The following is a 23236-nucleotide window of genomic DNA, read 5'->3' as shown; positions in this document are numbered from 1 at the left end:
GGACTAACAAAAGTGTGAGGGGTGGAGGCGGAGCTGGGATGGAGCCTGGGGGAGTCTCCAGAGGGCTTGAAAATTTTGCCAGTATGGGGCCCTGAAATTCCCAGAGGAAGCCCTGCTGCCTGCGTCTTAGGCCTCCGTCACACTTCCATCTTCTGCTGTGCGTCGTTGTGCAGTAAAATGACGTATCGACGGACGTCACGATCATAGTGAAAAACGAGAGAGACTTTTTCCCGGACTTGAAAATCCTTCCTGGCATGTTCAGAGGGAAAAAACGTGATACGTCGCTAGATTCCTGTGTGACGGTCAGCGGCGGATCCTGCGCCCATAGGCTGCCATTATCGCCGACGATGGACAGTGCAGGACCCGTCGCTGACAGATTTTCCGACGTGCAGAAAAAAACGTTAATATGAATGTTTTCTCTCCATGACGGACCGCTATTTTCTGACAGATCCAGTGCACGACGGATGAAACGGATGGCCATCCGTCGCTCATACAAGTCTATGAGAAAATGCAGGATCCTGCAAATTTTTTTCTGCATTCATGTGCTGACTGGTTCTGGCACTGCATTCTTGTACTGACAGTGGTTCTGATGATGCATTCATGTACTGACGGTGGTCCTGGTACTGCATTCATGTACCGATGGTGATTCTGATGCTGCAATCATGTACTGGTGGTGGTTCTGAAGCTGCATTCATGGTACCAGCGCTGCATTCATATACAGATGGTGCTTCTGGCACTGCATTCTTGTACTGACAGTGGTTCTAGCACTAAATTTTAGAGGGTGATAGGAGATATGAGGGTTAATGGGGACATGAGGGTGACGGGGGAAACGAGGTTGACAGGGAATATGAGGGTGACAGGGAATGAGGGTAACGGGGAAACGAGAGTAAGGGAAATACGAGGGTGATGGGGATATGAGGGTGATGGGGTTAATGAGGATACGAGGGTGATGGAGAGATATGAGGTTGACAGCGATATCATGGTTGAAAATGTTGCAGTGATGGAATTTATGGCAGAGATTACACTGTCATTTCGGGGTGTGGTGTTCTGCACTTTGGGGGTCACCACTGTCAGTTACTGGGACTGTCAGTTACTGGGGCTGTCAGTTACTGGGGCTGTGGCAGTGATGATGAGGGAAAGGTGTCTGACATTTCGGTGGAGCTGCAGGCGCTACTAGTAGTTCCCCCTTTCCTAGTAACATCACGAGTGTTGTCTTGCATCCTCCCAGTCACACGCGGACAGACAGGCCGTGACGACCCCACTCACGGTCACACACCGCAGACGGACAGGCCGTGACGACCCCACTCACGGTCACACACCGCGGACCGCTCTCCTCCTCACTAGTCTCCTCTACTCACCGACGAAGGACGTCTGACCACGTGACAGCACAGAGGGCGGGAAACGACGCGGGCCAATCAGCTTGCACGCTTCGGCCAGTGTGGGCTTAGCCGCTGTGACGTGTCGGGGAAGCGTCAGATGGGAAGTGTGTGTGTGAGTTGTGTACAGCATGGCCGCCAAGGTACGTGCCGGAGCCGGGACCGGGGACAGCAGAGGCCGGGGCGGGGGACGGCGAGAGCACAGGAGCAGGGCAGCGGCCGCCGGAGGGAGGACGCACTGTGTGACCTGTCAGGGCCTGGGTGGCCGCGGTTATGCCGGTGACCTAGTGCCTGCCCTTGTGTGAGGGGTCAGCATGTACTTGACAGGTGATACCTGGTGCTGGAGGGCGAGTGCTCCGGGGACCGGCGGTGCTCCCATTACTGGCAGCTGAGTGGTGTCCTCCAGGGACCGGCGGTGCTCCCATTACAGGCAGCTGAGTGGTGTCCTCCAGGGACCGGCGGTGCTCCCATTACTGGCAGCTGAGTGGTGTCCCCCGGGGATCGGCGGTGCTCCCATTACAGGCAGCTGAGTGGTGTCCTCCAGGGACCGGCGGTGCTCCCATTACAGGCAGCTGAGTGGTGTCCCCCGGGGATCGGCGGTGCTCCCATTACTGGCAGCTGAGTGGTGTCCTCCAGGGACCGGCGGTGCTCCCATTACTGGCAGCTGAGTGGTGTCCTCCAGGGACCGGCGGTGCTCCCATTACTGGCAGCTGAGTGGTGTCCTCCAGGGACCGGCGGTGCTCCCATTACAGGCAGCTGAGTGGTGTCCCCCGGGGATCGGCAGTGCTCCCATTACAGGCAGCTGAGTGGTGTCCTCCAGGGACCGGCGGTGCTCCCATTACTGGCAGCTGAGTGGTGTCCTCCAGGGACCGGCGGTGCTCCCATTACTGGCAGCTGAGTGGTGTCCTCCAGGGACCGGCGGTGCTCCCATTACTGGCAGCTGAGTGGTGTCCTCCAGGGACCGGCGGTGCTCCCATTACAGGCAGCTGAGTGGTGTCCCCCGGGGATCGGCGGTGCTCCCATTACAGGCAGCTGAGTGGTGTCCTCCAGGGACCGGCGGTGCTCCCATTACAGGCAGCTGAGTGGTGTCCCCCGGGGATCGGCGGTGCTCCCATTACAGGCAGCTGAGTGGTGTCCTCCAGGGACCGGCGGTGCTCCCATTACAGGCAGCTGAGTGGTGTCCTCCAGGGACCGGCGGTGCTCCCATTACAGGCAGCTGGGGGTATAAGACCTGTAGCATTTAGGCAGGTGAATGCAGTTAAGTATCATTTACATTATATCCCCCCAAGAAAGGGTGGTACTCAGAGCTCCTAGTCTAAAATTTTTGCCCACATGAGGTATTCCCATTATAGGCAGCTAAAAGTTGTCCTTCAATGCCAGAGAGGGAAAGTAGTCCTGTAACACATAGTTGAATTCAGTCAATTCTTCGATAATGCATATATATTATATAGAACACAAAAAGAATGGTGCTCCTGTTCACGAACACCTTGTCCACAGGTGGTACTCCTAGCGGCTGTTCACTAACACCTTGTCCACAGGTGGTACTCCTAGCGGCTGTTCACTAACACCTTGTCCAGTGGTGGTACTCCTAGCGGCTGTTCACTAACACCTTGTCCAGTGGTGGTACTCCTAGCGGCTGTTCACTAACACCTTGTCCAGTGGTGGTACTCCTAGCGGCTGTTCACTAACACCTTGTCCAGTGGTGGTACTCCTAGCGGCTGTTCACGAACACCTTGTCCAGTGGTGGTACTCCCAGGGACTATTCACTAACACCTTGTCCACAGGTGGTACTCCTAGCGGCTGTTCACTAACGCCTTATCCAGTGGTGGTACTCCCAGCGGCTATTCAGTAACACCTTGTACACAAGTGGTACTCCTAGTGGCTGTTTACGAACACCTTGTCCAGTGGTGGTACTTCCAGCGGCTATTCACTAACACCTTGTCCAGTGGTGGTACTCCCGGCGGCTGTTCACTAACGCCTTGTCCAGTGGTGGTACTCCCGGCGGCTGTTCACTAACGCCTTGTCCAGTGTTGGTACTCCCGGCGGCTGTTCACTAACACCTTGTCCAGTGTTGGTACTCCCGGCGGCTGTTCACTAACGCCTTGTCCAGTGTTGGTACTCCCGGCGGCTGTTCACTAACGCCTTGTCCAGTGTTGGTACTCCCGGCGGCTGTTCACTAACGCCTTGTCCAGTGGTGGTACTCCCAGCTCAGGACGGTGTTTATGCTCCCGACATATCCAGATTTGTTCATACCTATGTTTATTATAAATACCAAGTCTCCACGGATGGTGGTACTCCCATTCAACAGAAGATGACTCCGGTGGAGGGGAGGTCTTGCTGCCACGTCCATTACAACACTTCACTCTCCCGATGACGGTGTCCCCTCCAGGGACCGGCCGCTGACAGTGGTCCTTTAGTGACTGGTGGTACTCTCAGGTTGACCTGTATCATTCAGGTTATAAAGATATCCATTCCTATATACATAACCCTCCATAAAGGGGGTATTCCTGGAGCCTATTGAAATAATATTGGTTCGGGGGCAACTTGATGTATCGATGTCAGTTTACATAAGGGCGGCACTCCCTGCTCTCTTATTGGATCTCATCCTTCAGAGAAAGGTGGTACTGCCATTGGGAGCAATTCCATCCACATTTTAACGTTGTTACTTATGACTGTTGTATATGAACTGTTGATTGTGAAACGCTGCAGAATGTGTTGGCGCTATATAAATAAAGATTATTATCCACAACAGGGAGCCCATATTGTAAGCCCAAAGTTCTATTTCATAGAATCCTAGGATGGTAGAGTTTTGAAGGGACCTCCGGGGTCATCGTGTCCAGGCCCTTGCTCAATGCAGGATTCACTAAACCGTTCTGTTTAAATCATTAAAGGGCTTGTCCACTTTTGGGGCACCATGAAAAATGTTGCACCATTTGACATTTAGGGCTCGTTCACACCCCACTTTTCGAGTGCTATTTCTGTTTTTCATGAATATCACTCATACCTCTGATAGTCTACGAGCTGTGCACGACTGAGTTTTTTTTTTTTCTTTCCTTGCATTGAAAAGTGCACGGAAAATATCAGACATGTCCAATTTTATACAAGTCTATGGGTCCAGGAAAACTTCGTATCTCAGATGAGACCCAAGTGCAATCCGATTTTCACGGACAGTTTGAAAGGAGAAACATTTTGTACTTTTTTTTTTTTTTCTTCTCTCCATGCTTTTTTTTCTTGTACGTGGAACATACTGATGTGTGAATGAGCCCTTACAGACTTTTGCTTTCGCGCACATTCAACTTTGATGTGGTTATAAATCACCAAAGAGAAGCTCAGAAATAGACGAATAAAAGGAGTTACAAGTTCTCCAATCTGATGAGTTTTTCCATAACTCATTCTGCAGTGTTTGTATTGAAGCCAAATTGCAAAAATGTTTTTTAGCGCCAACTTTAAGGAAAACAAAAAAAATTCCCAAAGGGGGATTAGTCCTTTTTAAAGGGGATATGGAGCAACTTTGCATTGGGAGGTGACGTGCTGCGGATGTGGCGCTTGCCTCACAGGTATCGTGCGAGTCTTATTAGGATAGGATGCATTTGCAATATCTGATACTAGAGGGGCCGCATAACCCCCTTTAAGAAGTAATATGCTGTTTCCATATTATGTCAGCATTGCTTCCTGTGAGGGTCTCGCGGAGATGGGGCTGGGGTTTGTGCACCATACTATGAATGGGAGTATAGATCTAGATGCGATGTCAGGTGTCGCTCCTGCAGTATATAGTCCTCGGCAGGTCTGGGGTCTCTTGCCCCCCTCGGGCTGGTGTGTGGCTTCTGACTTTGACGCTGACCAGATGGGCTGCATCCCTGGGTGTATGGGCCGATTACCGGTATATTAGAACGGCTGCGGTGATTGCAGCGAAGTCCCAGCTCTGCTCTGCGTCCACTGAAGGTTAATGTCATTTGCCCATCTGGGTTCTTTTTATTTTTTAATTTTTCTCCCCTTTGGTTTGTGTTTATTCCTAGCAGGTTACCTGAGCGTTGAGTCCCGGATGCTGATCCGATGTGACAGCAGACGGGGTAATCGGATGAGGTCCCGTGTATTTCCTCTAGGGCCTGGACAGATACAATGTGGGGGGAACACTGCTAAATTATTTTTAATCATAGGCAACATTGTAACAAGTGGATTAAAGTTACTGATTCCAGGAAAGTGAGAGCTGCAGTTGTCAGCACCATAGGGAGACGGGCGTGCAAAATAGAAAGCGCTGCTTTATCTATTTATTTTTCAATGGAATCATAAAAAAGGAATCTTCGGCTCCGGTGTTATCACACTGCACACTAGGGTGAGCTCCGGGCAGAGGAGACGCTCTTACGTCTTAGGACAGATTCACAGCGGACTTTTTACTCCGATTTGTATGCATCTAGTTGTGGAATTCATGGCGGCAGCAGTGTGAATTTTACGTTTTCTGTTGCGCTCCTCCTATTGCAGCGTGCCGCAGATTTTCTGCCACTTTTAGCCAGCTGCGTATTTGCCCTGTGTGCGCCCCGTGTCAGACTCCTGTTGTCAGCAAAGCTCTGAAATAGTCTCTTGGGGTTCCCACAATCGCGTCCTGGGCCCCATGTGTGGGTAACTAACTACTTAGACGCTGTCATGAACGGTGACCAAGGCATCTAAGGGGTAAAACCGTGAGCACAGTTCGCTCCAATCTCAACATCTCAGTGACAAATGCATACTAAGCATGCCTTTTTTTTTTTTTTCATATTCCCATGGTTTTTCTCAGATTCTAAACTTCAATAGCGGCAACAGTGTGTAACCGTATGCATGTTATTAAACCTATTCTGGAGCTAATGCATATCATGTTACTGTTAATATTCACACCTTGGCAGATTTTCTGCCTCCCTTTTTGCATTAGGCCAAATTCGAAGCAGAGTATAGTAAAATGTAATCTTGCAGCGAGTCAATCCTTTGTGCAGAATTGATTGCGTCCCGTAACGCGGGGGATTGCGTCCCATCTGAGTCCACTCTTTGAACTTGAGTCACGTCTCCCTCTTCCTCCTCCAATCTTGTTATCCATATCCCCCTTGTAATAAGGGTATGCTCACGTAGAAATTTTCGACATATAATTTTTGAGCTGAAAATTCCACATCTGAAAAAGCTGCCTCAAAAAAATGCTGTTTGATGCTTTTTTTTTCAGTGTGGTTTTTAATGAATTTTTAATTCTAATATAGGATGTATCAATATCTTAAGAAGTTTTTGGTGCTTTTCCTCTGCAAAACCCTCGCACAAAAATGCACGTTTAGCAACGATTTACTTTGGGAAAGGGACCAAATAAGTCAGTGACGCTTTTTTAACACTCTGATCTTAAGGGTAAGTTCACACTAGGCGTTTTTTGTTTTTTTCTGCAGCAAAACCTGATCTCTTGGCAGGAATCAAGCTGAAGGAAAAAAAGCATGTTTTTCTTTGTTTTTTCTTGCATTTTTGCTGCAGTTTAGGCATGCTAGATTTGTCTCTTGTGCATGCTGATAAAGTGTAGTGTTGGGAAAAAAAAAATCCTATTTTATCGAATCATGTTTTGGCACAAAACCTGATACTTGCGTTTTTTTCACCAGCCATTCATTTCAATGGGAGAAAAACGCTGAAAGTGACACGCTCTGTTTGCAAGAAAAATCATGCAAAGCACAAAATCCTGATGACAAAAAACAAGGTGTGTGCATGAAGTTTCTGAAATCTCATACACTTTGCTGGTACTGTAAAACAAAGCTAAAAATTTGCATTAAAAAACATTGCAAAAACACCTAGTGTGAACTTAGCCTAAATTTGACTTGATCACTTAAGTTGGGAAGCTGAGTGTTGTGAGCAAGTTTTTAAGTGGATTTTGGCGCAGAATTGATCTCAAAGCCATGTATAAAATTTGTTTGAATGAAGCCAATTGTTAATTACATTTATTTTTTTGTGCAGGTTTGTATACTCATTGCAAATGGAGTAAAGTTATTTCTTATTTTCATCTTTAAAGTTTTCTAAACTATTTTGTTTACAGCTCCTATGCAGACTGTCTCCATGATAACAGACAAAAAACAAGCAAACTTTGATCTTGAAGTTGTATACCATTCCACCTGTCGTGTGCTATGCGGCAGGTTGGCTAAAAGTGGAGGACAAGTGGAAGAAAGCCCCCTCCAAAAAAAAAAAAGAAAAGAAAGTTGTTACCCTTGGAGGAAGTGGAGGGAAAAAAACACGAAAATTTGTCGCCCCATCAGGGAAGAGTTAGGCTATGTGCACACGTCATGATTTTCTGCAGAGTTTTCCTGAACAAAACTGAACTTGACACGTTTTTCGCGCATTTTTTTCCGAAGTTCCCCCAATGCTTTAAATAGCGGGAAAAACACAAAAAATCCGCAAAATTAATGAACATGCTGCGTTTTTTACCACAATGCATTTTTTTCGCACAAGAATTGCAGAATGCATTAGAAATGATGGGATGCTTATGTATGCGTTTTTTAAGCGTTTTTCCCGCGGAAAACGGCCGAAAATAGCAAAAAATCCTGAACGTGTGCACATAGCCTTAATATGGTTGTTACACAGTGCTATTGAAAGCAATGGATTGTCCAAGTAATACATGGATCGGTAGTCGATATCCAGAGCAGGCGACTCTCTCCTGAGACCCTCTTTCATTCTGGCTTATAGTTCCAAATCCCTGAACGGGGAAGCTGCACCTAAACTGTCTTTTCTGATGATGATGGACGCCATTCCCAAAGCTGAGTCACTTGCAGTGTTATTGCTTTAGGAGTCCCTCTGTTACTCTATAGCTGAGGCTTCTGCCGGCCATAAGTCCCTGTTATCTGCAGTCATGTTTCATTGTGCAATGTTGCACGCGGTCCCTGACCTGCTGTGTATAAAATCACATGCCATGTGCATGCTGGACTTTATTTTGTTACCTGCTCCGCTTCGTGTTTGTTCAGGATCGCGGCACGTGGCCAACATTAGTAAATGATTTCAAGGTGCAGAGAGCAGGAACGGTGAGGTTATTACGAGTCTAGTGAGCCTTGTCATTGCTGACTTTACACTGTGTTCCAAATTATTATGCAAATAATATTTCGTCATATTTTCTCTAAATTACCTATCTGAATTGCAGACATTGTTATTTTCCAGTCATCTACTCTTCTAGTATAATTGCAATGTTTTGGAACAAACTGCCTATGAAAACAGTATCTTTAAAAAAAATAAAATAAACACTCAAAATGCATGTTCCAAATTATTATGCACAGCAGAGTTTTCAACCTTTTTTTTTATTTTGAACAAAAAAATGGTCAATTGTGAAGTTATAAGCATTATCAGCTTATTACAAAATGAAATCAAACAGTTTTCAAGTGAAAACTTTATTCTAGGTGATGTTACATTTGCACATAGGACCCCTTGTTCGAAAGAAGCTTCTGAACTCTCTCGTCCATTGAATTTGTCAGTTTTTGGATGGTTTCTGCTCCAATTGTTTTGCATGTGGACAGAATCCCCTCCCAGAGCTGTTGCTTAGATGTCAACTGCCTCCCGCCATCATAGACTCCTTTTGATGATGCTCCAGAGGTTCTCAATGGGGTTGAGGTCAGGGGAAGATGGTGGCCACACCATAAGTTTGTCCTCTTTTATGCCCATAGCAGCCAGAGATGCAGATGTGTTTTTTGCAGCATGAGACGGTGCATTATCATGCATGAAAATGATCTTGCTGCGGAAAGCACAGTTCTTCCTCTTGACCATGGCAGGAAGTGTTGTTTTAGAAACTCCACATAGATTATGGAGTTCATCTTTACCCCTTCAGGGATCATAAAGGGGCCGACAATCTCTCTCCCCATGATTCCAGCTCAAAACATTACTCCACCTCCTCCTTGTTGGCGCCTTAGCCGTGTTTTCATGGGGTGTCCATCAACCAGCCATCCTTCACTCCATCCATCTGGACCGTCGAGCGTTGCACGGCACTCATTGGTGAAAAAAACAGTTTGGAAGTCAGTCTTCATGTATCGTTTGGCCCACTGGAGCAGTTTCTGCTTGTGTGCAGTGGATAGAGGTGGTCGACAGGATGGCTTACGCACAGCTGCAAACCTCTGAAGGACCCTGCATCTTGTTGTTCTGGGGACGTTGGAGGCACCAGCAGCTTCAAAAACTTGTCTGCTGCTATGACAAGGCATTTTTGCAGCTGCTCTTTTAACCTTACGCAATTGCCTGTTGGAAAGAGTCCTCAATTTTTCCTTATCAGCACGCACACGTGTGTGCTGGGAATCAGCTACATACTTCTTGATTGTGCGATGATCACGATGAAGTGTCTTGGCAATGTTGATTGTAGTCATGCCTTGACCTAAATGCTCCACAATTTGTTGCTTCTCAGCAGCCGACACATCCTTTTTCTTTCCCATTTTGGCAAAAAGTGTAGGCTGCTTAATAATGTGGAACAGCCTTCTTAAGTAGTCTTGCCTTTATTTGGACACACCTGCCAAACTAATTTGCACAGGTATCTGCAATTGCTTTCAGTGATATAAAAAGCCCTGACACACATCACCATCAATGAGTTTAACCCCTTCCCGACCTTTGACGCCACGTAGGCGTCATGAAAGTCGGTGCCAATCCGACCCATGACGCCTATGTGGCGTCATGGAATGATCGCGTCCCTGCAGATCGGGTGAAAGGGTTAACTCCTATTTCACCCTATCTGCAGGGACAGGGGGAGTTGTACTTCAGCCCAGAGGGGGTGGCTTTGCCCCCACGTGGCTACGATCGCTCTGATTGGCTGTTGAAAGTGCAACAGCCAATCAGAGCAATTTGCAATATTTCACCTATGAAAATGGTGAAATATTGCAATCCAGCCATGGCCGATGCTGCAATAGCATCTGCCGTGGCTGGAAATCATGTTCTGCCCCCCCCCCACCACCCCCGATCTCCTCCCCAGTCCTCCGTTCTGTCTGGTACCCCCCTCCGTCCCCCTGTCCGCTCCCCCGTGCTCCTGTCCGCTCCCCCCGTCCTCCGATCCCCCCCCCCCCGTGCTCCGATACACCCCCCCACCACCCCCTCCTACTTACCGAGCCTCCCGAAGTCGGTCCGTCTTCTCCCTGGGCGCCGCCATCTTCCAAAATGGCGGGCGCATGCACAGTGCGCCCGCCGAATCTGCCGGCAGATTCATTACAAAGTACATTTTGATCGCTGTGGTAGGTTCTATCACAGCGATCAAAATAAAAAAATAATAAATAACCCCCCCCCCTTTATCACCCCCATAGGTAGGGACAATAATAAAATAAAGAAAATATTTTTTTGTTTGTTTTTCCACTAGGGTTAGGGTTAGAACTAGGGGTAGGGGTAGGGTTAGGGTTATGGCATGTGCACACAGTGCGGATTTGGCCGCGGATCCGCAGCGGATTGGCCGCTGCGAATTCGTAGCAGTTTTCCATCAGGTTTACAGTACCATGTACACCTATGGAAAACCAAATCCGCTGTGCCCATGGTGCGGAAAATTCCGTGCAGAAACGCTGCGTTGTATTTTCCGCAGCATGTCAATTCTTTGAGGATTCCACAGCGTTTTACACCTGTTCCTCAATAGGAATCCGCAGGTGAAATCCGCACAAAAAAACACTGGAAATCTGCTGTAAATCCGCAGGTAAAACGCAGTGCCTTTTACCTGCAGATTTTTCAAAAATCGTGCGGAAAAATCTCACACAAATCCGCAACGTGGGCACATAGCCTTAGGGTTAGGGTTGGAATTAGAGTTAGGGTTGGAATTAGGGCTAGGGTTGGAAATAGGGTTAAGATTAGGCTTGTGGTTAGGGTTACGGGTAGGGTTAGGGGTGTGTTGGGGTTACAGTTGTGGTTAGGGTTGGGATTAGGGTTAGGGTTGGGATTAGGGTTAGGGTTGGGATTAGGGTTAGGATTAGGGTTAGGGTTGGAATTAGGGTTACGGGTGTGTTGGGGTTAGGGGTGTGTTGGGGTTAGGGTTGTGATTAGGGTTATGGCTACAGTTGGGATTAGGATTAGGGGTGTATTGGGGTTAGTGTTGAAGTTAGAATTGAGGGGTTTCCACTGTTTAGGCACATCAGGGGTCTCCAAACGCAACATGGCGCCACCATTGATTCCAGCCAATCTTGCGTTCAAAAAGTCAAATGGTGCTCCCTCCCTTCCAAGCCCCGACGTGCGCCCAAACAGTGGTGAACCCCCACATTTGGGGTACCAGCGTACTCAGGACAAACTGGGCAACAACTGTTGGGGTCCAATTTCTCCTGTTACCCTTGCAAAAATAAAAAATTACTTGCTAAAACATAATTTTTGAGGAAAGAACAATTATTTTTTATTTTCACGGCTCTGCGTTATTAACTTCTGTGAAGCACTTGGGGGTTGAAAGTGCTCATCACACATCTAGATAAGATCCTTCGGGGGTCTAGTTTCCAAAATGGGGTCACTTGTGGGGTGTTCTACTATTTAGGCACATCAGGGGCTCTGCAAATGCAACGTGATGCCCGCAGACCATTCCATCAAAGTCTGCATTTCAAATGTCACTACTTCCCTTCCGAGCCCTGACGTGCACCCAAACAGTGGTTTACCCCCACATATGTGGTACCAGCACACTCACAACAAACTGGGCAACAAATATTGGGGCCCAATTTCTCCTGTTACCCTTGTGAAAATAAAAAATTGCTTGCTAAAACATCTTTTTTGAGGAAAGAAAAATTATTTTTTATTTTCACGGCCCTGCGTTGTAAACTTCTGTGAAGCTCTTGGGGGTTTAACGTGCTCACCACACATCTAGATAAGTTCCTTGGGGGGTCTAGTTTCCAAAATGGGGTCACTTGTGGGGGGTTTCTACTGTTTAGGCATATCAGGGGCTCTGCAAACGTAACATGATGCCCGCAGACCATTCATCAAAGTCTGCATTCCAAAACGTCACTACTTCCCTTCTGAGCCCCGGCATGTGCCCAAACAGTGGTTTACCCCCACATATGGGGTATCAGCCTACTCAGGAGAAACTGGACAACAACTTTTGGCGTCCAATTTCTCCTGTTACCCTTGGGAAAATAAAAAATTGTGGGCTAAAAAATCATTTTTGAGAAAAGAAAAATTATTTTTTATTTTCATGGCTCTGCGTTATAAACTTCTGTGAAGCATTTGGGGGTTCAAAGTGCTCACTATGCTTCTAGATAAGTTCCTTGGGGGGGTCTAGTTTCCAAAATGGGGTCACTTGTGTGGGAGCTCCAATGTTTAGGCACACAGGGGCTCTCCAAACGCGACATGGTGTCCGCTAATGATTGGAGCTAATTTTCCATTCAAAAAGCCAAATGGCGTGCCTTCCCTTCCGAGCCCTGCGGTGCGCCCAAACAGTGGTTTACCCCCACATATGGGGTATCATCGTACTCAGGACAAACTGGACAACAACATTTGGGGTCCAATTTCTCCTATTTACCCTTGGGAAAATAAAAAATTCTGGGCTAAAAATCATTTTTGAGGAAAGTAAAATTATTTTTTATTTTGACGGCTCTGCGTTATAAACTTCTGTGAAGCACCTGGGGGTTATAAGTGCTCACTATGCATCTAGATAAGTTCCTTGGGGGGTCTAGTTTCCAAAATGGGGTCACTTGTAGGGGAGCTCCAATGTTTAGGCACACAGGGGCTCTCCAAACGCGACATGGTGTCCGCTAACGATTGGAGCTAATTTTCCATTCAAAAAGTCAAATGGCACGCCTCCCCTTCCGAGCCTTGCCGTGCACCCAAACAGTGGTTTACCCCCACATGTGAGGTATCGGTGTACTCAGGAGAAATTGTCCAACAAATTTTAGGATCCATTTTATCCTGTTGCCCATGTGAAAATGAAAAAACTGAGGCTAAAATAAGTTTTTTGTGAAAAAAAAAGTACTGTTTAATTTTTACGGATCAATTTGTGAAGCACCTGGGGGTTTAAAGTGCTCACTATGCTTCTAGATAAGTTCCTTGGGGGGGTCTAGTTTCCAAAATGGGGTCACTTGTGGGGGAGCTCCAATGTTTAGGCACACGGGGGCTCTCCAAACGCGACATGGTGTCCGCTAAAGATTGGAGCCAATTTTTCATTGAAAAAGTCAAATGGCGCTCCTTCCCTTCCGAGCCCTGCCGTGCGCCCAAACAGTGGTTTACCCCCACATATGAGGTATCAGCGTACTCAGGACAAATTGGACAACAACGTTCGTGGTCCAGTTTCTCCTTTTACCCTTGGGAAAATAAAAAAATTTTCGCTAAAAGATCATTTTTGTGACTAAAAAGTTAAATGTTCATTTTTTACTTCCATGTTGCTTCTGCTGTGAAACACCTGAAGGGTTAATAAACTTCTTGAATGTGGTTTTGAGCACCTTGAGGGGTGCAGTTTTTAGAATGGTGTCACTTTTGGGTATTTTCAGCCATATAGAACCCTCAAACTGACTTCAAATGTGATGTGGTCCCTAAAAAAAATGGTTTTGTAAATTTTGTTGTAAAAATGAGAAATCACTGGTCAAATTTTAACCCTTATAACTTCCTAGCAAAAAAAAAATTTGTTTCCAAAATTGTGCTGATGTAAAGTAGACATGTGGGAAATGTTATTTATTAACTATTTTGTGTCACATAACTCTCTGGTTTAACAGAATAAAAATTCAAAATGTGAAAATTGCGAAATTTTCAAAATTTTTGCCAAATTTCCATTTTTTTCACAAATAAACTCAGAAATTATCGACCTAAATTTACCACTAACATGAAGCCCAATATGTCACGAAAAAACAATCTCAGAATCGCTAGGATCCGTTGAAGCGTTCCTGAGTTATTACCTCATAAAGGGACACTGGTCAGAATTGCAAAAAACGGCAAGGTCATTAAGGCCAAAATAGGCTGGGTCATGAAGGGGTTAAATGACAAACAAAAAAATTCTAACCCTATCACTCCTAAACTCTTTGTGCAGAATCATTTGGAACACAGTGTATATATCATATATAGGTCTAAAAAATATTTTTAGAAGCAAATATAGAATACATAAAACAAAAGTGTGATAAGGAGGAATTAACTGTCACCAGATATATTTTTATATTTAAAGGGGTTGTCTACTTTTGCAGTTCACTTATGTCATTACTCGCTCTCCACCCCAAATTCTTGAAAATAAGATCACAAGATTTCCATTGGCTGAGACCTTCCTCGTCCCACCATCAGTGCAGATTTTTGTCCCGCATTTTGAGAACCCCTTTAATTTACACAAGAATGGGCAACTCAGTTTTACGGACCTTAGTTTGGATTATTAGTTTTCCATACTTTCTACCTTGCAATTTATTAATTTTTTAGATTTTTTTTAGATTTTTTTTTTTTGTCTTGGATCATTCACAAAGATGCAGTTCTTTGCCTTCGCACCTATAGATCCGTGCTTCACTTTCTACCCCGTTCTCATTGTGTTATCCATATGGAACATCCCATTAGGGAGAGAATTCTGCAGGAGAAAAAATAAACTTTTAAGACAAGAATTGTAGCATCTTTCTTCATAAAATGCTTTTTTAAAATACATTCTGCATCTTTATCCTTTCCCGATGGCTCCTGAGAAGCAATTTTGCTCCCAGTTTTCTGTCCTTTAGCTTTATGAGGAATGAAACACTTACACCCCCCACCTGCCGCACCGCCAGCGCCTCCGGATATCACATTGATCCAGATTTAAGGCTTCTTTTGAGATTTTCCAATTCTCTTGAATTTCAAGTGTTCCGTGTCGCGCTCCCTCTCCCCGACACCCAAGGAGTCTCTCAATGGTTTGGTAATTGAAACTCTTTATGTCTAGGGGTAAGTGGCTTCCACAAACGGATTACTGTGCCAACTTTCCCAATATTTCTCCACCTGGTGGTTTCTCTTTAGCAGATTATGACTTAAAGGCTTCTTATTTTAAGCATTTAAGTTGAGGAGAGGAATTTGCAAGATCAGATTGAAGTGTTTTTTTGGTTTTTTTTTTGCCCCTGAAATGACCGCACTTAAGAATAATATATATCGTAATCTTCTAAGATTTGTGTGCCCCATATAAACTAACAATTTCTTCCTCATTAACATGCAAGTCTTGTACAGTCGAGTATTGCATATTCGATACACAGAAAATAAGGGGAAAACAGCGTTGAAGAGTGAATGTCCACTTCCCTGCTGGCCTACTCGTAGAGAAGTCAATGCCCACTTCCCTGATGACCTTGGCATGGAGGGGTGAATGCCCACTTTCCTTGGCTAGGCGTGGAGTAGTGAATGCCTTCTTTTCTGGCGGTCTAGGCACCGTGGCGTGACTGTCCTTTTCCCCTGGAGGTCTAATCCTGATTGGGTGACTGCCTTCTTTGTCTGGCGGTCTAGGCATGGTGGCGTGACTGCCTTCTTCACTTTGTGGTCTAGGCATGGTGGCGTGACTGTCCTTTTCCCCTGACGGTCTAAGCATGATTGGGTGACTGCCCTCTTCCACTGACGGTCTAGGCATGGCGGTGTGACTGCCCTCTTACCACAATATATTCTGGCTGATTTCAAACCCTTAACAAACGCAAGTAGGTCAACATTTACGGATAGTCTAAAACTGAGGGTAACCACAATTGTTCCCATACCGCAGCATACAGTCGGCAGCACATGCCTTCTTTACACCGTGCAATGTGCTGCCGATAATGCTGTTTTTCATGTTTATAAATGATCCTATCATCTGAAGAACAAGCATTTTGCGCATTAGTTGTGGGTATGGGCAGCATTTTTACATCAGCTGGTATTAGGGCACCAGTGTTGGCTGTTTTTAGCTGCAGTAAATGGTCTTTACAATGCAAAAGGGACGAGAGAAGGAGCCTGTAGGCTGAAGCTAAAGCTGTTGACATGCAATATGGCGGCAGGCAGGTTTCTGTGGTTGTCGGTTCAGTAGCCCTTTTCTTAGATTGTTGCGTGACCCCCAATGATTATCCCCTAGCCAAGGTATTGGGGGATAACTTTAGTGCTTCCGTTCTCGCAATCCCAGTAGTCAGACCCCTAACGATCATACATTTATCACCAATCCAACCCCTTTAAGATTGTGGCGGAGTCCTGTTTATCGCGGACATTTACAGGGATTGCCCGCTAAGTATTATTTTTCCTTTCTCAGGTATTTGTTTACCTGGAGCATTCAGTTTTATGCCATTTTTTTTTTATGGCAGCTTTCTGCACCGCCGGTTACACTTAAAGTAATTTCTGAAAGTAGGTGAAAAATAAATGTTTTTGCATAGGAACGCAGGATAATGTCACTTCGAGTGATTTTGATTTTTCTAGTTTTGCCGAAACAATTTTCCAGGCGAGCCGCAGACTCGACAACGTTTGCTTCTCAGAATGGATTTTCTGTACATTTCTGCGGTGACTGACTCTCCTTTTTCGATTATTAACATCTCAAACTGAATGATTGCAAGTGGAAGGGAATTTGTGTAAGGTATCTCTAATCATAGGGGAGAGCATTAAAACTCATGTTTCCTCTCTATAGTTGTAAATATAATTGACGTGTGTTACCACAGCGGCGACTGAAGAGCTTATTAATCGGTCATTTACTTTGCCTATCAGCCTGTTCTTTTCTTGCCGCTAACATTTTGGATATACTGTTGTCAAAGAGCAAATAAAATTACTTCTGAACTGCTGACATTCTCCATATGTCGGATACTTCTTAAAAATTTTGTTTTACAAGTTGCTTTTTTTTTTTTTTTTTTTAATTTTAGTTTTGGTTATTAAATTGGCATCAGATTTGCTTTCTTGTGACAGGTTGGTGCCGGTCCTTCATCAGATTCTTTTTCTTGTGACATGTTGGTGCTGGTCCTCCATTAGATTCTTTTTCTTGCAACATTTTGCTGCTGGTCCTCCATCAGATTTGCTTTCTTGTGACGTGTTGGTGCTGGTCCTCCATTAGATTCTTTTTCTTGCAACATTTTGCTGCTGGTCCTCCATCAGATTTGCTTTCTTGTGACGTGTTGGTGCTGGTCCTCCATCAGATTCGCTTTCCTGTGACATGTTGGTGCTGGTCCTCCATCAGATTTGCTTTCTTGTGACGTGTTGGTGCTGGTCCTCCATCAGATTTGCTTTCCTGTGACGTGTTGGTGCTGGTCCTCAATCAGATTCGCTTTCTAGTGACATGTTGGTGCTGGTCCTCCCATCAGATTCGCTTTCTTGTGACATGTTGGTGCTGGTCCTCCATCAGATTTGCTTTCCTGTGACATGTTGGTGCTGGTCATGCATCAGATTCGCTTTCTTGTGACATGTTGGTGCTGGTCCTCAATCAGATTCGCTTTCTAGTGACATGTTGGTGCTGGTCCTCCATCAGATTCGCTTTCTAGTGACATGTTGGTGCTGGTCCTCCATCAGATTCGCTTTCTTGTGACGTGTTGGTGCTGGTCCTCCATCAGATTCGCTTTCCTGTGACGTGTTGGTGCTGGTCATGCATCAGATTCGCTTTCTTGTGACATGTTGGTGCTGGTCCTCCATCAGATTCTCTTTCTTCTGACGTGTTGGTGCAGGTTCTCCATCAGATTTGCTTTCTTTTGACAGGTTGGTGCTGGTCCTCCATCAGATTCGCTTTCTTGTGACAGGTTGGTGCTGGTCCTCCATCAGATTCGCTTTCTAGTGACGTGTTGGTGCTGGTCCTCCATCAGATTTGCTTTCTTGTGACGTCTTGGTGCCGGTCCTCCATCAGATTTACTTGTGACGTGTTGGTGCTGGTCCTCCATCAGATTCGCTTTCCTGTGTCGTGTTGGTGCTGGTCCTCCATCAGATTTACTTTCTTGTGACATGTTTGTTGATCCTCCTTCAGGTTTGCTTCCTTCTGATGTCTTGGTGCTGGTCCCGCATTAGATTAGATGTCAGTTCCTCCCTAATACAAAATCAAGGCTACAATGTTGTTTAACATCAAATCCAGTGCCAATTTTATAATCAAACCTTAACAATAAGCAACTTTTTAAGAAATCCGGGTCTCTAGGGAACCACCGCAAAGGCGGACGGAGCCGCACAAGGACTGGGTTTCTTTCTTCTTATAGGGTGTTTCAACATGGGCATGACGTGTTCGAATCTCATCTAACTAGCTGGTGATCTATTCCACTGTGGATTTTCTGCCCGAAAATCCGAATGAAAAAATCTTTTAGCATTTCTATTATCCAACAGCTCTTACTGCGAGTTAGGCTTTGCTGAGTTCCCTTTAATGCAGTTAGAATGAAATCCTGGATTTGGGTATCACTTCCAAATTCGAGAATACCCCTTTTGAGAACACAACTTCCGGCACTCATTACGAAGACCTTATTCTAGATTTGTGTCTTCACTTTGATTGGTGAATGATCCTCAGTTCTGGTTATTAATTCTGTTCTATAGTCAACCGTATAATGGGTGATTGTGCACCGCTGTGCTGGGGGCACAACGCTAAACCACCTCTGCAGGGGGCTTCATTCTCTGCACCAGCACAGTTCTCGACAGTCCGACCATAACAAATCTTAAACTGATCGTAGCCATGTAGAAATCTTTTTATTGGCTGGTGTTGATTAACCAGGTATACATATACTATGTGTTTTGCACCATAAATCACCTGCATGTGTCTCTTTCCCTCTTCCAGGTAGCATTGACCAAGAGAGCTGATCCAGCTGAGCTAAGAACTATATTTGTCAAGGTAAGGGTGTTTTTTTTTTGTTTTTTTTTATGGCCTAGAGTAGACCATAAAATGCTTTTGATTGAAGGGGTACTCCATGCCCCCCCCAAAAAATAAACAATTTGGTTGTTCTTTTAATGAGTCCCCCACCCAAAACTCTGCCACTTTTTATTTAACTTTTTTTTCCACTCCCATTAGCCCCCTGTAATTGGTAACCACCTGAATTTTCTTCCAGCGTCCCCTCTGTAATTTACATTTCCAAAAGGCAGAGCTGTATTTCTCACATGTTCCCACCCAGTCCGCCTACAAAGCACCATCCTGAGACTACTGTACAGGCTCAAGATGGACACATCGCTGCACACAGTTTCTCCTTCCTAGCATCCCTTCTGTATGTATGTGCTATCCTGAGACTCTCCTGCAGTCAGTAATGTTTTCAGGTGCTGAGCATGGAGTCGTGTAATGCATTAATTTATTATAGTGAAATCTAGCACTCTGGAAGACCCAGCACCATCCCCTCTGTCCAAAGTCAGAAACTGATAAGATTTCAGGCTCCTCTCAGAACAAGTAATGTCCTCTCCCTCCCTGTGCACATCCCCAGTCACTGTAAACTTGATGAGGATCACAGGCCACCCCCCACCACCTCACCATTTAGGGCTGCTGGCTGAGCCAATCAAAACACACAAAATCTAAGACTGTATCAAGAAGTAATGGAGTCGGAGGTCCCAACAAAACATGTGACCGCTCAGGAACAGAACAGAATTTTAACAAAGTCTAATTATGAAGTTCCTTCATTTTTTTATGGTTTACAATGGTTTAATAATCTGTATGTCCACAAAACACCCTTTAAAAATTTTTTTTGGCTTCATTTTTTATAGTATGCCAGCGTGGAAAAAGATGGAGACCATTTTATGTCACCAGTCGACTTTGTCAGACGTTACCTGAACTTCACAGGAGATGGAGAACCAAACCCCAAAACGGTCCAGCTCCTGGCAGGTGTGGTGGATCAGACCAAAGACGGGTTAGTCCTTGTGTATACAATTTAACATTTGCATTCTAGGGGGTTTGGTAAGTGACAGTGTCTCTCTCTCTCTCCCCCCCCCCCCCCTGCCCTGGAGGCCTCTGATAGGACGACCCGCGTACCTGATAGGATGCTGGTTTAGTCTTGCAGGCTTGTGATTTCAGCAAAAGGAGTGGGCTATCAGACTGTCTAGTTTGATGTCGCATCCTACATATACTACAAGCTTTAGTTTTATTATTTGCATAGAAGCCTATGGACAACATGCTCCAGAGGCAGCCGTCCTGAAATCCTTCCCCCCTTGGCTCGCCGCTGAAGCGCCGTCTCCCCCCTTGGCTCGCCGCTGAAGCGCCGTCTCCCCCCTTGGCTCGCCGCTGAAGCGCCGTCTCCCCCCTTGGCTCGCCGCTGAAGCGCCGTCTCCCCCCTTGGCTCGCCGCTGAAGCGCCGTCTCCCCCCTTGGCTCGCCGCTGAAGCGCCGTCTCCCCCCTTGGCTCGCCGCTGAAGCGCCGTCTCCCCCCTTGGCTCGCCGCTGAAGCGCCGTCTCCCCCCTTGGCTCGCCGCTGAAGCGCCGTCTCCCCCCTTGGCTCGCCGCTGAAGCGCCGTCTCCCCCCTTGGCTCGCCGCTGAAGCGCCGTCTCCCCCCTTGGCTCGCCGCTGAAGCGCCGTCTCCCCCCTTGGCTCGCCGCTGAAGCGCCGTCTCCCCCCTTGGCTCGCCGCTGAAGCGCCGTCTCCCCCCTTGGCTCGCCGCTGAAGCGCCGTCTCCCCCCTTGGCTCGCCGCTGAAGCGCCGTCTCCCCCCTTGGCTCGCCGCTGAAGCGCCGTCTCCCCCCTTGGCTCGCCGCTGAAGCGCCGTCTCCCCCCTTGGCTCGCCGCTGAAGCGCCGTCTCCCCCCTTGGCTCGCCGCTGAAGCGCCGTCTCCCCCCTTGGCTCGCCGCTGAAGCGCCGTCTCCCCCCTTGGCTCGCCGCTGAAGCGCCGTCTCCCCCCTTGGCTCGCCGCTGAAGCGCCGTCTCCCCCCTTGGCTCGCCGCTGAAGCGCCGTCTCCCCCCTTGGCTCGCCGCTGAAGCGCCGTCCCCAACCCCCCCAAACCCTCAGTCGGTGTATAGCTGTAATGATCCAATGATGTCGCTTTCAGTCCTACTGAGACCAGTAGTTCCACAGGCATTTAATGCTAACATTACCAATAAGTTTCCCTTAAAGAACAGCTGGGCATAAAGCAGCACTGTTGGATAATTTGCATCAAATTAGTTTTTTTTAAACCATACTTCCAAGATTAAATGAGTTAACATGTTAAAAAAAAAAAAGAAAAAAAGAAAAGAAAAAATCAAACCCTGCAGCTTCTTTCGGAACCTAAGTTTCGCCTGTCAGCTTCTTCTTGGGGCAAGATGATAATCGCTTGCAGAACTACTGTTCTCTGCAGGACTGAGAGCAACATCATCGTATGATATCGATACTGCAAGTGTGACGGAGAAGGAGAATTCCAGGTGATGTGAATTCTGCACTGAAGATGTTGCTATATATTGATAACTCTTCCTCCTGGTCACAAACAATATTGTATCGTCTTGAGGCTCGTGTGTCGGCCTACCAGTAAGAGCACTGATAAAGGCATTTTTTTCTCGACCGACCCATCCATATCCCATTTTTATTCCATAGTTACAGCGACATGATAATCTCCTGGATATGTGATATTTATTTCACCCCCATGGAAAGGGGGGGGGGGGGGAATTGCAGTCAGAGAGGAGGACGGTGATGGAGGGGAGTGGGAAGAAGGATGTACGGGAAGATTTCCTGATGTAGACATGGCTCAGAAAATGGTTGCTGGGCTCCGGGTGTCAGCTCTGTTAATTGTTCGCTGACACATAATTCTCTTGTTGCCGGGCAACCCTGCGTTCCGAAGCTTCGACAGAGGCACTAAAAGATGACATTATATAATAGAAAGACACATGGAAAGCTACTTTGAAAGGCATTAGGAGTCAAGGCGTGACACGCTCCTGGCCCCACGTACAGTCTATTGTGCGACTTACAATTATTCGTCATTTGGGCAAAATATTTCTCTTTCTGGATGAGATTTTTTTGAAAAATAATGATAGACCTCGGAGGAAAATGACATTCTCCGTAATATCGGCTGTAAGACCCAGGGACGCAGCTCTGTCATTTGCAGACGTGATCATCTTAAATGTCTGCATGGGAAAATAGATTTTTATTTATTTTACTCGTCTACCTCGTTAGGAAGTGGCGATTGGCTGGTTTTTCTGGGATTCGTGATCACCTGATCGCAGCTAATGCGAATGGGCGCCGCTAGATGAAATCCTATTCCTGCCTGGTCCATGGTGGTAATAGAGGGGGGACCTCTACTCTGGACCTTTCCTATGCCCACACCAATATTAGAGGGGTCTGTCTGGTGGGCTACGTGCATCTACATGTCTGGTCAGAAGATATTTATGATCGATCTCGGATGGATGGGGTTGGATGGTGTCATACATCCTCCTATCGTATTCTGATGACCTATCGTTTAGGAAAGGTATTCATTATCTTCTGACTGGACACTCCCTTAAAGATGCAGATCTCTACACCTAAAAGAACGCCAATCTTCTTCATACAAGTTTATCGTTTTTTGTTTCCAGCACATTCGCACAGAGCCCATAGGGACTTGGCCCAGTTTAGATTTTAGTAACTTAGTTGCCAAAAGGGAAAAAAAGATTTCATATGCAATTGAGGGGGCTTCGGTGCACCCTTGGTGTGGCCAAGTGCTTTCCTGTGGATACGAATCGTTTTTTGCGATGCAGAAACGCTGCAGATCCGCAAGTGATTTACAGTATAATGTAAATCAATAGGGAAAAAAAATGCTGTGCTAATGGTGCGGAAAATTCCATGCGGAAACGCTGCGGATTAAAAGAAGGAGCATGTCACTTCTCTTTTGTGGATCTGCAGCGTTTTTGTATCCATTCCATTACAGAAATCCACAGGGGTAAAAAAAAAAAAAAGTAAATCTGCACAAAATCTGCAGCACATCCGCACAGAAAACGCGTTAAATCCGCACCTGCGTTTTCTGCCAAGAAATACAGAATCCGCACCAAAAATTCCTAAGCCTAATCCGCAACGTGTGCACATAGCCTTACTTTTTTATTTAAAAATAACAGACAGTTATACTCACCAAACGCTCATTACATTGATTCCCTTGTCTCGTGTAATCAAGTAAAAATAAAACAAACAACAATATCCCTCATCAGTCAAACATCTGCAGTGAACTAAATGAGCTGAACTGCAG

General features: G+C 46.2%; 1 protein-coding gene across 1 annotated transcript in view; it reads left to right on the top strand.

Moving 5' to 3' along the window:
• The first annotated feature begins 1382 nt into the window (after positions 1-1382).
• Positions 1383-23236, top strand: part of SLC25A13 (solute carrier family 25 member 13) — a 92441-nt gene continuing 70587 nt past the window's right edge. The window contains exons 1-3 of the mRNA XM_077268120.1: positions 1383-1519; positions 18925-18978; positions 19833-19975. Of these exons, the coding sequence (XP_077124235.1) occupies positions 1508-1519; positions 18925-18978; positions 19833-19975 (209 nt within the window). The 5' untranslated portion in view covers positions 1383-1507. The remainder of the gene's footprint in view (positions 1520-18924; positions 18979-19832; positions 19976-23236) is intronic.

This window comes from Ranitomeya variabilis, chromosome 6, assembly GCF_051348905.1.
Source record: "Ranitomeya variabilis isolate aRanVar5 chromosome 6, aRanVar5.hap1, whole genome shotgun sequence".
Lineage (NCBI taxonomy): Eukaryota > Metazoa > Chordata > Amphibia > Anura > Dendrobatidae > Ranitomeya > Ranitomeya variabilis.
The sequence above is the reverse complement of the archived record's forward strand: the minus strand, read 5'-3'. Positions and strand labels throughout refer to the sequence as shown.